General features: G+C 44.4%; 1 protein-coding gene across 2 annotated transcripts in view; it reads right to left on the bottom strand.

Annotated features, from left to right (window-relative positions):
- cped1 (cadherin-like and PC-esterase domain containing 1) overlaps positions 1-16,653 on the bottom strand; it is a 278,983-nt gene that overhangs the window by 245,417 nt on the left and 16,913 nt on the right. For both annotated transcript variants that reach the window (XM_041216372.1, XM_041216373.1), the window contains exon 2: positions 3,869-4,055. In XM_041216372.1, coding sequence (XP_041072306.1) covers positions 3,869-4,055 — 187 coding nt within the window. The remainder of the gene's footprint in view (positions 1-3,868; positions 4,056-16,653) is intronic.

Genomic DNA, 16,653 nt, shown 5'->3' with positions numbered 1-16,653 from the left:
GTGTTTTATCCTAACGCACAGAAGATGTTAAGTCTGTCTGAAGTCCAGACCTGCATCAAGTCCTGGATCCCTGAAGTGAGCAAATATTGGAAATAAAATTTCTGTCCCCCCAATAATGCGCATGCACCTCGGAGTTGCTGGAGGGGTGGTGGTGGGGGGTGGAATTGACCATCCCACATGTCCATGACTCAGAACTCTATTTTAACCAATAGATAAAATAATTCTATATTCTGATTCCCCACTTTGTTGCCTTGGAGCTTAACAAAATGACATATCTACTACCTGTCTTGGACACATGCTTACATTTCATTCTGATTTACACCAAAGGAAAATATATTTCTTAATCTTAGACAGGGCAAGTAATAAATCTCCAATCAGCTTCCAAAATAATCATTGTGAACATACGTAGTGCAGATGTTCTGGACTAAATTCCTTATAAATTCCCTTAAAATAAAATATATTTTTTTATTCATTAGTGAGATGTGGGCATCGCAGGCTAGGCCTGCATTTATTACCCATCCCTAATTACCCTTGAGAAGGTGGTGATGAGCTGGCCTCTTGAACGACTGCAGTCCATATGTTGTAGGTACACCCACAGTGCTGTTAGGAAGGGAATTCCAGGATTTTGACCCAGCGACACTGAAGGAACAGTGATATATTTCCAAGTTGGGATGGTGAATGGCTTGGAGAGGAACTTTGAAGTGGTGGTGTTCCCATCTATCTGCTGCCCTTGTCCTTCTGGATGGTAATGGTCGTGGATTTGCAAGGTCTAAGGAGGTTTGGTTAGTTCCTGCAGTGCATCTTGCAGATGGTACACACTGTTGCCACTGTGCGTTGGTGATGGAGGGAACAAATGTTTGTAGATGGGGTGCCAACCAAGTGGGCTGCTTTGTCCTGAATGGTGTCAAGCTTCTTTAGTTGTTGGAGCTGCACTCATCCAGGCAAGTGAAGAGTATTCCATCACACTCCTGACTTGTGCCTTGTAAATGGCAGACAGGCTTTGGGGAGTCAGGAGGTGAGTTACTCACCACAGGATTCCAAGCCTTTGACCTGCTCTTGTAGCCACAGTATTTATATAGGTAGTCCAGTTCAGTTTCTGGTCAGTCATAACCCCCAGGATGTTGATGTTTGGGATTGATGGTAATGCCATTGAATGTCAAAGGGTGATGGTTAGATTCCTTCTAATTGGAGATGGTCATTGCCTGGCACTTGTGTGGTGCGAATGTTACTTGCCACTTGTCAGCACAAGGCTGGATATTGTCCAAGTCTTGCTGGGCATGGACTGCTTCGGTATCTGAGGAGTCCAAGTGATGCTCAACATTGTCAATCATCAGCGAACATCCCCACTTCTGACCTTGTGATGGAAGGAAGGTCAATGATGAAGCAGCTGAAGAGAGTTGGGCCAAGCACACTACCCTAATGAGAAAATTAACTAATGAGCTAGAGAAAAGGTTGAAGCATACTCAGTAAATAAATGTAATGCTTTAATATAGTTAAAAATAAAAGTCGTCAGTACAATCTAAAACAGAAAAATAAATATGGAAAGACTGAAAGGGAATCAATGTTATAAGTTGCTTACTGCTACCTCTAGCCTTTTTTCTTATATTTTTCAGGCATTCCATTTACTTTTCGGAATGAAATCCCTCCTGCTGATAATTTTACTGATAAAGTCAGCATGAGTACAAGATGGGATTTATTTCTTATCACTCCTGATAATAAACAATTTTTTTTTAAACCAACAGAATAAATTTCACCTCCAAAAATCTACCTGAGATTGTGGGGGTTAAAAGGGTGGCATGGGTGTGATCCTTTCTACTAGCAAAATACGTTTACTATTCCCAAAACTCCAGCTACACATGTCAATATCTACATGATCATTTTGACAGGCTTTTATTGTAAGTTTGCCAAATATGTGAAATAACTGTCCATTTGCTGAGCTATGTTTAATTCTGTTCTAGTTTTTATTTTCTCCATTGCTTGTGGCTGGAAATAAGAACAAAAAGAACTTATAGGGAACACAGTTTATATCCTGTGATTATACTGGCATTCTGTAGTCAGGCTGTCTGCTTCTTTTCCCACACTTGCTTTTATCTTTAGCACATAGTATTTAAACATAAGTGCTTGCTTACTTTGAAAGATAGTGAAACAAAAAAATTTAAGCTGTGGATACTTCAGTATTTATAGTTTTACAAAAATGCTGCTTCAACTGCTGGCTATGAAACCTGGCCTGCAGCCAGTAAACATTTCTGAGTAACATCCTGGATGGGGTGGGAGCTGAAAGAAACTTGTGGCCTTTGGGACAGATGTAACTACAGCAAAGAATGCACTCTCAGTATACTCGTGAAAAAAAAACTCTCATGCCAATGTAAACGTTTTGTTAGGAGAACGTAATAAACTAGACCTACATTATTTTCTAAAATACAACAGCACAGCCACATCCAACTTGCTATTGCATTGCATCATTGAATTGTTGGCACAGAAGCAGGCCGTTCAATCCACAGTGCCGCTTACCAGAGTTAACACCACACTGTTCCTAACTATTTCAATTTCCCTTGGTTTTGGGTATGCTGTTTAATATTCTCCATTTCAGAATGGGGTTCATGTATCTTTCTAATTTACTCTTGTATATAGTGATTGATTCCACTTCAATAGCCGCATGTGGTAATGTATTCTGTATTTTAATAACTCTTTGTCAAATTGTTGAACAATGAAGAGCAGTAGACAGGGCAGGAAGACCAGCGCACTCAAAGTATTGTCCTTGAGTAGAAAGTTCGGTTAAGGCTGCCCTCTTTGGTGCACCCTCCTGTGAGGGCAATCTCAGAAAAGCCTGGATACAGGTGATTAAGTAAGTAAATACAGTGTCTCACATCCATGGGTTGTGGGAGCAAGTGAGGAAGAAGTTGTCAGGTTGTAGGAAGTCTGCCAATAAAAGAGTGGCTTAAGCATGTTTACTTAGTACTTACGATCAACAACAACCACCTGCATTTATATACAGCATGGAACATTGGCTCAAAGCATCCTAAAGCGCTAGTATGATCATGGGATGAATGGCACAATACCTTATTTATTAACTTGAGACAGCATCACCATGGCACCATGCAAAGCACTCAAAACTTTCATCTGCTTTACACATCCAGATCATGACCAGGGTACTCCGGGGCAGATTTTGCTGTTGGTACTTGACTATGCTTCTAATGTCAAACACAAATCCTGCAAGTTGTGCCCCTAAAGTCCACTACCAGCACAAGCTGCTTCCATGTTGAATTTTCACGGACTCACCCAAGATGGCAGATAGACAGGTGCACGCTGACAAATGTGCCTTTTCCATTTATATAAGGAACTGCCAATGTGATAGCTGAATTCTGAGTAACAGCAAACAAGTAAATTTCTCAAAGCCGCCAGGTGCTCACTCCACCAAGCACCAGTTCAAGCAGCCAAGTTATTGCGCAGAAACAATCCTGCTTTCTTGTACTGTGTTGGTGGTGCTTTTGGATTAGGAGCATTCTCTTTCCCAGTTATATCCTCCCTCCCCTTCCCTGTGTGAGGCATTGGAGAAAATTGGGGACGTCTGCTACAAATGTTACATCATATAAATACTACCAAACTAGAATCAAATAGTACAGGAAGTGGCCGAGGAGTTGGTTGAACGTGAGATGCCATTATTTCCAGCATGAACTTGGCTTCTGAACTTTACCCCTCTTCCAGCTGACCTCTGAACTGCAGAACCATGCAGAAGGATAGGAGGCTTTTCAGAGAAAAGCTCAAAATAGAACTCCACAACTTAGAGAGTCAGCTGCCTCAGAACAGTCACCAGTTTTCACTGAAGACCTGTACATGGTACATCTAGGAAATACACAAATTTTCTTACCCTTATTTTTGTATCCTCTCTTGTAGCTTGAACCCCCATCAACTTCTGGAGATAGGACAAGTTCATAACCATATTGTACGAAAATACGTTGATATAGTCGAAGGTCAGACGCACTAATGGAATTATATCCTCGTAGCACAACTGTTTTCTTGCGGTTGTTGAAGGCATTAGATTCTATCGGTTCAATCTGTCAAAGATAAATGTTTAACATTTATTTAACTTTGAGCTAAAAGAATATAACTCATTTTTCAAAATTATTCATTTCACAATATCTTTTGCACAAAACATTGGGCAAATCATCCCAGGTTTGCACTAAGTGTGGCCGTGGAGTTTTCACGCCATATCGTCCCAAACCCACCACATTATTTATGCATTCCGGGGAAACACGCCGTTTCCATAGCAAGCTCTCATTCCCCCGCCCGCCATCACCCTGCCGCTGCATCACATCGGGCACCATATTTAAAGTCCAGCCACAAGCACACATCTCAGTGCGTCCAGGCCACCGCTTCTGCATGGAAGACGTGGCCCTGAAACTGAAGAAGACTGCAGCCCCCAGGTTCAGCGACGTGTACCTCGAACACCTTTTGGATGCAGTGGAGGTCTGCCGGGATGTCCTCTACCCCTGCAGGATGGGCAGCAATAGCACTAACCAGGCTTGGGAGGCAGTGGCAGTGGTCGCTGATGCCTTCAAAAGGGTACAGACACCCAGTACTGCAATGATCTCCTCTGTTCTACCAGGGTAAGTCACTCCTCTCATCACTCTCAACTCACAAGCCCATCACACATCCACAGGGCCCTCACTCACTGCCAGTTCAAGGGACATCACCATTCATTCTCTCACACACACCTTCACTGTCCTCATCCCATCCATGGGACCACTCACCACCCACACAGGCCACATACTTATCATCTGGCCTGGCAGGTGCCCTGCTTACACTTTCTCCGTCTCTATTCATGCAGGACAAGCTGGCACATAACAAGAGGGAGAGGTCACAGACTGGTGGCATAATGCCTGAAATCAAGTTCCTCACGGACTTTGTGAACAGAGTCATCCAGCTGGCTGGCCACGATCTGGACCAGACCTGTGCTGATGGTGAGGGTCAAGCAAGTGAGAGTCCAGCAGTGCAACATCCATCAGACAACCATGCTGTGAGCTTTCACAGGCCACTGCCATGCACAAATGATCTCCCCTTGCATTCACAGGCACATCTGCTAAACAGCTGACAGAGTCCATGACCCAGGGCTTCCAATCAAGTCCCAAAGAAACCTCTGAAGAGGAATTTGGAGGTACCCTCCCTGAAGTCCTGTCACAGCACTCACCCACACCCTCCACCAATGCAGAGACACATCTCGGTGGAACCTAGCTTTAGAGTAGCCTCAGGATCAGAATCTGGTGAGCACATCGCACTTTCTGATCTGCAGCAGGTGGAGACAGGGTCTTCCCTAGTATCCAGCACTCGGAGCACTGCTGGAGGCCAGAACTTTGCTGAGTTCGAGTCAGATGATGACCCTCTGGACTTGGTCATGTCACAGTTCCTGCAGCTGCAAACGGAGACTCGGGAACATCAGGAAGATATGGCCGCGGCAGTCCTCAGATTGCAAGGCACGATGGAGGGGTCCATCCACCTTCACTCTGAAGTGACAGCACCAGCATGCCAACGCCATCACTGGTAGGATGGCAGCTGCCATGGAGACCTTGGTCCAGGACGTCGCTCCTGCACTGCTGCGTAGGCTCAACTCCATCACTGATGCCATAGTTGGCCTCCAACAGTGTGTATGCAAGAGGGGTGCCAGGCAACTCAATCTCACTCCAGCTACCCCTGCTCCTCAAGGAGTCAGCCTGGGGCCCCCAGGCACCAGTAGAGAGGAGATGCGCCCATTCATCCAGGTGACTCTGAGAGTGTCCGGTCCATCTGGCTCCCCTCTTTCTGTGGCCTCAGCAGCTCCAGATCCACAGGCCGAGGAAGGTGCCACTGCCACACAGCAGGATCCCAAAAGCAGCCGGGGCTCTCCAAGTCTCGGCTCTCCAGAGGACGCCCGCCAAGGTCATCACAGACAGCAGGCTGCCTCCACCTCCACTGTGGATGTCCAGGGAGCACCAAGACATAATGGCAAAGTTAGGAAAGTTAAGGACAATCAGTTGCAAACCCTGGGCACGGGTGTTAATCACTTGTACATATTGTTCACTATTGTCAATAAACTCCCAAGAATGTCTCCCTGCCTATGGCTCCTTGTTCTGATGAGCAGTGTTCTTGTTACTCAGATGTGAAACAAGATAAAAGCAGTCCAGGGCCTCTTCCCTGTGCTTTGTGCAGCCTTCAGACCACAGCGATGGTCCAGCCTCACACTCCCTGGAAACATTACTGATGCCTGCACCTCGGCGGTGCTGGTCATTGCTGCCAGAATGTAGTGGGCAGGCACCACAGAGTTTTCTCATTCTCTCTGTGTGCTCTCAGCACATTTAAGGTGGGGCTGGCCCCCATCACACCAGCATCTGCAACCAGTAACGCTGTGCACCAGCTCCTGAAGGGCTGAGGTGCTGAAGATGGACAACGGATCGGATGCTTCTAAAGTTTCATGTCTGTGTCTCTGTGTTATGACCCTGATCACAGAGCACAAGCAATCTGTCCTTGGCCAGACATGAGTTAGACATTCTCAGAGGTTGTATGAACATTAATGGAGTGTCCTCACTGCATGTTGTCATCATCCTCCTGCAATCGAGCGACTATTAGGGTCTCCACTGCTGCTCCATGACAGGAGCATCCTCACAGAGGGTATTCATGCTGCCATAAGCCAGACTAGAGTCAAACATTCACAGATACAATGTGAGGATCTATGGGGTCACCGCACTGCTTGTCATCATCCTCCACAAATCTGGCAGCTATGAGAGCCTCACCATCATCGTCGCCTCCTAGGGCCTCCTCACCCTCATCCCTGTCAGCATCCTCCTCATCCAAGGAGACCTCCAGCTCCTCCATCTCCTTCTCAGTCAGCTCCTCATCCCGTTGCAGCGCCAGGTTGTAAAGGGCGCAGCAGATGATGACGATGCGTGACACCCTCTGTGGACTCAATTGCAGGCCTCCACCAGCCCAGTCTGGGCAGCAGAACCTCATCTTCAGCATCCCAATGGTCTGCTCAACCAAGTTGCAAGCTGCAGTATGAATCTCATTATGACGTCGCTCTGCTGCAGTCTGAGGCCGCCGCATGGGTGTCATCAGCTATGACCTCTACGGGATCTGTGACCGACTGAGGATGTAGGTATTGTGCACACTCCCTGGAAACTGTGCGCATACAGGTATGCATTTCTGGTGGTCGCACACCAGCTGCATATTCAGCGAATGAAAGTTGATGTAATCCACCAAGTATTGCAATGGACATCTGAGCGCCACATGAGTGCAGTCGATTGCACCTTGCAACTGTGGGGAACCCAAGATCTGGGTGAATCCAATCGCTCTTGCCTCTTGGCTGTCCTGGTCCCGGGCGAAATGCACAAAACTGTGTGCCCTCACAAAGATAGCATCCGTAACCTCGTGGATGCATTTGTGGGTAGAGGCTTGTGAGATCCCACAGAGGTTACCTGTGAGGCCCTGAAAAGAGTCACTGGCGTAGAAATTGACAGGCACAGTCACTTTCACAGCCACTGGCACTGGATGCCCTCCATGTCCCCGTGGCGCCAAATCCTGCAGTGACTGGCAGATATGACCAACCAGTTCCCTAGACATGCGCAGTCTTTGGCGACACTGGTTCTCGGTTATCTGCAGCAATCCATCAGGGCGAGGGGAACGATTCCGACGGGCTGGCCTGATAATGATATGCTGATGTATGATAATGAGGTTCCTGACATCCGATGGCAGGAAATGTGGCCTGCCGTCGGTGGGCTGAGCGGACGATCACAAACTGGTTTCCCTTCGCCGTAAAACCGATCGCATCATATCCGTCCGATCAATCACGCCATATTCTCCTCTCATACCACCGACCATGCCGACACCAGCAGGCATGAAAAATTCCACCTATTGTGTTTCAATTGTGAAAGTACAGGTGAGCAAAATTCATAGGTCAAAACACAGGATCGAGGTATTCAAAATGTTCAAGTTTATCCACATCACAGTTGACAACATTTCCAATCTTCGTTATCATCTGCAAATTTTGAAATTATGCCTTGCACACTACAGTCTAGGACATTAATATATACCAGGAAGAGCAAAGGTCCCAACACTGACCCCTGGGCAACTCCACTGCAAACCTTCCTAAATGCCTACTTTCCCTTTTATTCCATGTGCTTGAATTTTGCTCAGAAGTCTGTTGTGTGGCACTGTATTAAATGCCTTTTGAAAACCCATATACATCACATCAACAGTGTTTCCCTTATCAACCTTCTGTTACCTCCTCAAAAAACTCCAACAAGTTAGTTAAATATGATTTTCCCTTAATGAACCCATGCTGGATTTCATTAACTATGCTGCGCTTGTCTAAATGACTGTTAATTTTATCCCAAGTTATAGTTTCCACAAGTTTCCCTGCTACTGAGGTCAAACTGACTGTTGCCAGTTTTATCTTTGCAACCCTTTTTGAACAAGGGTGTAACGTTCACAATTCTCCAGTCCTCTGGCACCTCCCCTGTGTATAAGGAAGACTGGAAAATTATCGCTAGTGCCTCCGCAATTTCCACTCTCACGTCCCTCAGTACCCTTGGATGCATTTCATTCGGTCCTGATAGCTTATCAATTTTAAGAAAAGATAGCCTTTCTAACACCTCCTCCTTCTCAATTGTAAATTTTTCTCATGTACCAGTTACCCATGCTCTCACCTCAGCCTGGGTGGCATCTTCTTGCTTTGTGAAGACAGATGCAAAGCATTTGTTGAATACCTCTACTATTTCTCCTGCCTCCACATGCAAGTCCCTTTTTTTATCTCTAATCGGCCCTGCTCTTTCTCTTGCCACCCTTTTATTAATTATATGCTTATAGAAGACCTTGGGATTCAATTTTATGTTCGCTGCCAGTCTCTTTTCATGCTCTCTCCTTGCTTTTCTTATTAGTTTCTTCACTTCCCCTCTGGTCCTTTTATACTCAGCCTGATTCTCCATTGTATTTTGTTGGTAGAATTAGAATAGGCAATAGTAAGTCATTAGAAGGGGGAAAGTAAAAAAGCCTAAATCAGAGCCAATGTGCATGTATGTGAATACACGGAGTATGGTTAATAAGATTGAGGAGCTGCAGTCACAGGGTGACAAATGGAATCTGTCGTACACACACTTCTTCCTTTTCATTTCACCTCTATCTCTCTCGTCATGCAGGGTGCTCTGGATTTATTTGTCTTACCTTTCTCCTTCAAGGGAATATACTTTGACATTGTATTTTGTCTTTGAAGGTGGCCCATTGTTCAGCCACCATGTTTTTTCGACATTTGAATTCAACTCACTCGACTCAGATACATTCTCATCCAATCAAAGTTGACTTTCCCCCAATTAATTATCCCTGTTCTGGATTGTCCTTGTCCTTTTCCATGGCATCTAAGCCTTATGATACAATGGTCACTGTCCCCTAAATATTCTCCCACTTACATTTGATCCATTTGGGCCAACTCATTCCCCAGAACCAGGTCTAAGAGTGCATGTCCTCTCGTTGGGCTGGAAACATACTGCTTCAGAAAATTATCTTGAACATATTCCAGGAACTCTCATCCCTCTTGTCCCTTTGCACTATTCCTATCCCAGTCTATATTTGGATAATTTAAGTCCCCCATTATGATTCCTCTATAATTCTTGTACCTCTATGTAATTTCCTTGCAGATTTGTTTCTCCACATCCCTTCCACTAATTGGTGCTCTATATGCTACACTGATCAATGTTATTACACTTTTTTCATTCCTTACCTCTAGCCAGAGAGATTCCATTCTTGACCCCTCTGGGACAACCTCTCTCTCTAGTACTGTTATGCCATCTTTAATCAATACTGCCACTACAATCCCCAACCCCACCCTTTTCTTCCTTTCCTGTCTCTCTTAAACACATTGCACCCAGGAATATTTAACAACCAGTCCTGCCCTTCTTCGAGCCAGGTCTCTGTTATATAATTATATAGCAATAATATTATGATTCCATTTGTCACCCTGTGACTGCAGCTCCTCAATCTTATTAACCATACTCCATGTATTCACATACATGCACATTGGCTCTGATTTAGGCTTTTTTACTTTCCCCCTTACTCTGACCCCATCTAATGACTTACTATTGCCTACTTTAATTCTACCAAACTCTCGAAGTATTCCATTTACGTTGATACTACTCTCTGATATATATTACTTCCTTATCAGTTAATACTGCTCCATTCCCCACTGCCAGTTTTTCTCCTCTCTTCTCTGAATATTCCTTCAGATTCCCATTCCTCTGCTGAACTTGTTTAAACTCTCCCCAATAGCACTAGCAAATCTCCCTGTGAGGACATTAGTCCCAGTCCTGTTAAAATGTAACCCATTCTTCTTGTACAGGTCCCATCTGCTCCAGGAGCAGTCCCAATGCCTCAGAAATCTAAAGTCCTCCCTCCTACTCCACTTTTCCAGCCACGTGTTGAACTGCTCAACCTTCCTATTCTTATGCTCACTAGCATGTGGCACTGGGAGTAATCCTCAGATTACTGCTCTTGAGGTCTTGATTTTTAATTCGCTTCCTAACCCCATAAAATCAGCTTTCAGTACCTCGTCTCTTTTCCTACCTATTCATTGGTCCCAATACGGACCACAATCTCTGGCTGGTCACCTTCCCCCAAATAAATGCCCTGCAGCCGCTCCATGACATCCTTGACCCTGGCACCAGGGAGGCAACATACCATCCTGGAGTCACATGTATGGCCACAGAAACATCTGTCTGTTCCTGTGCATCTGAGCCACATGTGGTGCCACAAACTTGGCTCTTGCTACAGTCCCCAGAGGAACCATCCCGCTCACCAGTATACAAAATGGGAAAATGGTTAGAGAGCAAGCTAGCTTCAGGGGATTACTGCACTACATTCCTGTTTCTGTTAGATACTTTAGCAGTCACCCATTCCCTCTCTGCCTTTCTACTTCTTAGCTGCAGTATGACCACCTCTCTAAACATGCTATCCACGTAATTCTCAGCCTTTTAGGTGCACCACAGTGACTCTAGCTGCCGCTTGAGTTCTGCAACCTGGAGCTCAAGTTTCTCCAGCTGGTGACACTTCCAGCAGATGTAATCATCAAGGGCAGTTTGTGCCTGCACATCCTGCAGGACGTGCATTCCAAATGGCTAAGCTGCACTGACATACCTTAAACTTTATATAAAGTGTATACGACAGTATGGTATAATGTAATAACTCACCTTTCACTCACTAGGCTGTACTGATAATATAATAACTCACCTGTCACTCACCAATCATCTCCTCTGTACCGAGTCCAAAAAAGCCCACACCTACCAATCAATCAATTTATGGGACTCCTGTGATGTCACATAAATTTTACTTATAAACTCCTGGCTCTCTCTCTCACTCCGTTGTTTTATGGGTTCTCTCTCTGAACTTCCGCTGCTTTATGAGCTCATATGTTGTTCAGTTAGCTAAATTTAATTAATTTCTTAATTAACATAGAATAATTGCTATGTATACCACACCTCTTTACCCCATGCACCAAATTCCCACAGGAACCTAATTTATTCTTAATCTATATTTAAACCTGAAAAAGACTTACCAGAACTTATCACATGAACCTAATTCACTACTCACTTGGTCTCCATCGCACTCCTGCGTACTTGCCTGTCACCTCGCATGTCCCTTGCTGATCAAAGAACTTTGAAACTATGGCTCTTTATCCCCTCAGAATTTAATTTGAAGTAATTTTCTGGATCTATATTTACCATTCTTTGCATAATCATATATACTTCTAAAATAATCTCCCAGATTTTTTTGCAAGGCAGATAAGCCCATGTTTTTCCCTTTCTTCCCTCATAATTAAAATCTCGCAAAGTAGGGAGCAGCCTTGAAGATTTTCTCTCCACTTCCTCCAATAGTGAATTGTTTCTCTGTTTTTGGTGATCAGAACTTAACACAGTTCTGAAGGTGTGGGCTGAAGAGAGCACTACACAGTTTCATCATGACTTGTTCCAATTTATGCTCCACTATTTTGTCTATGCAGTTGGACATTCTAATTGCTTCATATTGGCTAGACATGTTGAGTATACCAATATTTCAAATCTTTCACCTCTTCATCTCTAGTTAACACAACCATTTAAGGAACATGTGTATTGCTTGGTATTCCTTTTTCCAACATACAATAGCAAAGAGCCTATGGTCTAAATCTCATTTCACTGCTGATGGGTAGAACATTATAAGGTGCCACCATCAAACAGTAAATGACAAGCCCAGTCAGAAACTTAACATGCAATTAAAGTAGAGAATGATGGAAATACTCAGTGGGTCGGGTAGCATCTGTGGAGAGAGAAACAGAGTTAAGGGCCAGGGTTTTACCAAGGGCCGGGGACCCCAGACCACCCCCCCACACCACCCCCCCCAACCACCCCCAGCAAAAATGGTGGCATTGAACTCACCCCACTCTGCCAGCTTGCCCCATAGCAATGTAATGGCTGATGGACTGTCAATCGCCTTGAGTTAGGGCGTTCTGCCTCCATCTGTGGAGGAAGCCCCGCCTTTGGAAACAGCTGTCCAATCAAATGGCCGGCAGCTCTCAGGTCCCAGCAGTGGCACCAGTGTCTACTGGTAATTGTCGGTGGAGTCGGATCTGAAGGTAAATGGTGGGGTTGGAAAAATCACTAAGACCAGGCGAGGGGCGGGAAAGGGGATGGGAGGCTGAGGTGGTGAGTGCAGGGGGGCTTGGAAAACAGTGAGGGAGGAAGACCTGTTTTTCCCAGTCCCCCATGTCCACCACCAGCCTGAGAAGTGAAAACTGCTGAGCTTCAGACCTGGTGCTGGCCTCAGCCTGCATGGAGAAAATTGTGACAGGGATGGGAAGAGGCCCTTAGGTGGCCAATTAATGGCCACTCAATGGCCTCAACTGACCCATGGGCAGGTGAGCCATCCGACACTTCCACCGGCACACATAATATTGTGGCGGCGTGGGTGAGGTGGCGCCAAGACTGGTTCCCGTGGTATTGTGCTCAATTTTAAGCCCTCACAACTGCCTACCCGCCCTGGGGGAGAGTAAATTTCAGCCCAAAGCTTCAGGTTGATGACCTTTCATCAGCACTGGAAAAAGTTAAGAGATTTAAGGGATTTTAAACAAGTAAAGAGGTAAGGGAAGGAGAGAGGAGGAAGGAACTAAAGAGGTCTGTGATAGGGTTAAACAATTAAACAGGACATATTAAACAATAGAGAGATGATGGTGCAAGACAAAAGGGGTTGTCATTGGGACAAGTAAAGAAACAAAAGATTGGTCTAAAGGAGGTCTAAATAGCAATAGCAGAATTATTACCAACATATGTTGTACAGAAAAAATGGAAGCAGTGGTTATAATCTGAAATTGTTGAACTCAATGTTGAGCCTGGAAAGCTGTAAAATGCCTAATCATAATATGAGATTCTGTTCCTCTGAACTTCCATTTAGAACAGTATAAGAGTTCAGAGTCAGAGTGGGGCACAGAATTACAGTGACAAGTGACTGGAAGTTCAAGTTCATGAGGTGCTCTACAAAGCAATGATCTAATCTGCATTTGGTCCCCACAATACAGAGATGATCGCTTTATGAGCAGCTAATACAGTATACTAAACTGAACAGCGTACTGTAGGAGTAAATCGCTGTTTAACTGGAGAGAGTGTTTGGATGGAGGGAAGGGGGTGTTAACAGGTCAGGCTTTGCGTCTCCTGTGCTTGCACACGAAGGTCCTTGGGAATGGGAGGGGCTATTGGAGGTGACTAGACAGCAGTTGTTGGGAATGATTTTGCTTTTCCATTTACACCATTCTTTGTTTCTTTACTTTTCCCATTACCAGCCCCTTTTTGCCTTGCTTCATCATTCTTGTCATTTCAACTCCTCTGTCCTCCACCGTATCAGAGATCTTCCCTTTTTGACTTTCCTCCCCTCCCCTCTTTCTCTGCCCCTGTGCTTGCTTAAAACCTGTTACATCTCTAACATGTTCCAGTTCTGATGAAAGGTCATCAACTTGAAACTTTAACTCTGTTTCTCCCTCCACAGATGCTGACTGAACTGCTGAGTATTTCCAACATTTTCAGATCTTAGTACTATTTACATGGCATAACTCCTGCCCAGTTTAAGGGAGACCCCCGAAATCTACACACTGTATCATGTGAAATGAAGCGATGGGAGATGGGACCTACATTACAAATTCGATTATAATTGAGAATGGCAGGCATGGACTGCAGGCAGCCCACAAAACATAAAGTTCATAACTGCATTTGAAGATGCCACCTGGCAGATGGTTGGTCCAGCAGGCATAGAAGTATGGAAACCTGATGTCTCCCTCAGGTCAAGTGTAGTATGAGCCTTTTACTCATTTTGCTGGTGGAATGTTCATTTGGCAGCCCAGTGCAAAGGGAACCAGTGAAACTTGGTGCAATGGCCCCTCCTCAGACCCTTGCTGACCAGAGAATCAATGGGGGACCTGCAGTAGGGAGGTGGAGTAGACCAAAAACTAGCAGGTACTAGTTCTTAGGTGGTAACTGGGGCTTTCTGGCCGCTGATCTCATCAACAGTGAGAAACCCTGGTCCCAGGCCTGGATACTTTCCTGCCTCTTCTGCCTGTCCTAGACCATGCCAGGTGATTGGCCTATGCCATGGGTGCCCACAGGCCATAGTAACACCATGACCTGGGGTATAAAATCTCCTGGGTCTGGACAGGTAGGACCCATAGGTGGGGAAGGGGGAGGGAAGCAAGAAAATAGGGAGGTCATTAATTGACAACTTCATTGAGATACACAAAGTATTAAATGCCATAGCTAAATGAATCCAGGGTACTAATTTAAAATAAAATAAAATAAAAAAGGAGCGTCTGCAATGTTGGGAATATAAATTGAAAACAAAAAATGCTGTCAATATACAGCACGTCCAATAGCATCTGTAAAGTGAAAAGATGGATTATGACATTTTGGGTGCGCACTCGCTTTTACCCTTTATAGATGTTGATCTACTGTTTACTTACAGTATTTTCTCTCTGTTTTAAAGCAAGAGGACATAACTTTATGTGAGGTAGTCCATTAGATGCTAGGGGAGATCAGGATTCAGTTCGATGCTGTGCTCGCTCAGCCGCAATTCTAGAGGGACAGGCATGATGAACCAAGTGGCCTTTTTCTTGTCTTTCATTTTTTTTTTGCTTGTGTTCTTTTAAACATTGTTGGCATTTTGTAATCATTGAATTTAATTTGAATCAGAACATGACGCCAGTCTATTTTCTCTCCAATTCCTCTCACCTCCCTCAGGCAGGTTTGGCCCAAAAGAGAAACTTGCTCCCAAATCATTATTAATTCAGCTGCTAGGAAGAATGCAATGGAAATTTGAAAATGTTCCCCCTTTGCAATTTCTTTTTCTCCAGCAATTTAACTGAAATCAGAAAAACAGTAGTTGAAAGGGAAAAAAAATGTCTTATGTTGTCATACACGAGATTACGCCCAGAATTTTCTCTCTGTGGCAGGCCCCACCCCCCCACCTCACCAGCCACGAATGTGGCAGACCATTCAAGCTTCCATTGACTTCAACAGGACCTGAATATCCTGCCGGCAGGAGGGGCTGGAAAATCCCGCCCTACAGTTTCAACACACTGTCCAGTCACTTCTTCTCTTCTAGCTCTTCACGATATAGCTCCCATTCCTATCCCCAATAGTTGTCACTACCTCATTTTTCTTTTACTAACTTGCTAAGTAAAAAACACCACTGAATTATTTGTAAATAAGACTTCTGAAGTATTGTTCCTGCATACAACGGTTCAGCTTAATTCATGAAAATCAAGGCAAATGGGTAGATGAAATCTGCACCATTAGAGAAAAGAACTTGCATTCCTTTGATGTCTTATAATTTCTTGGAATCTGTATTTTGGTGATGTTAGCTGCGAGAATGTTAGTTGGGCCACCAGGTAAATTTAGTGCTCTTTTTCAAAGAATGTCATGAAATCGTCAACATTGACCTGAACAGGTATAGGGGGTCTTTATTTAACATTTCTTTTGAAAGACAATGCCATTTACAAACATAGTACTCTTTCAGTACTGCAAGGGACTGTCAAACTTTGATTATGAACTGAAGAATCAAGGTGGGGTGGAGGAGTGGGGTGTGGTGGGGTGGGGATGGTGGTTAAACACATCACCTTCTGTCTCAGAGGTAAGAATTCTAACAACTGAGCCAAGCTGACACATTACAAGTAACTAGAATGAATAAAATAAAGATATGCATCTGGTCTCAGGTAAATCTGAACACTGACATAGCTTGATACTATGAGTTATTTGGAGAGTAGAACTATAGACTTTGTTACACATAAATATATGAGAACTGATGTGTGTGTACAAAAGTTTATGTAAATCCTGAGACAACTTTATAACAAGCAGAAAAATGTAGCTGATATAAAGATTAAGGGCCTATCAGGTTTCAGAACAGTAACCAAAACTACAGATTTGGCTCCAAACAGAAAAGGCAGAATCTGTATCATTACCCTGCAATGAGTTTGGGAAAACACTGCTAACATCTGTGGATAGCTATTGCTTCACAACATGAACAAAGTTTGACAACACATATCGCTTTGTTCTGAATTTCTGAAAAAATGTTTTTTGTTGTGGAACTATGAAAAACACATAGCTCTGTTTGAACAATCTCCCCAAC

The sequence above is a fragment of the Carcharodon carcharias genome, chromosome 21 (assembly GCF_017639515.1).
Source record: "Carcharodon carcharias isolate sCarCar2 chromosome 21, sCarCar2.pri, whole genome shotgun sequence".
In the NCBI taxonomy this organism is placed as follows: domain Eukaryota; kingdom Metazoa; phylum Chordata; class Chondrichthyes; order Lamniformes; family Lamnidae; genus Carcharodon; species Carcharodon carcharias.
The sequence above is the reverse complement of the archived record's forward strand: the minus strand, read 5'-3'. Positions and strand labels throughout refer to the sequence as shown.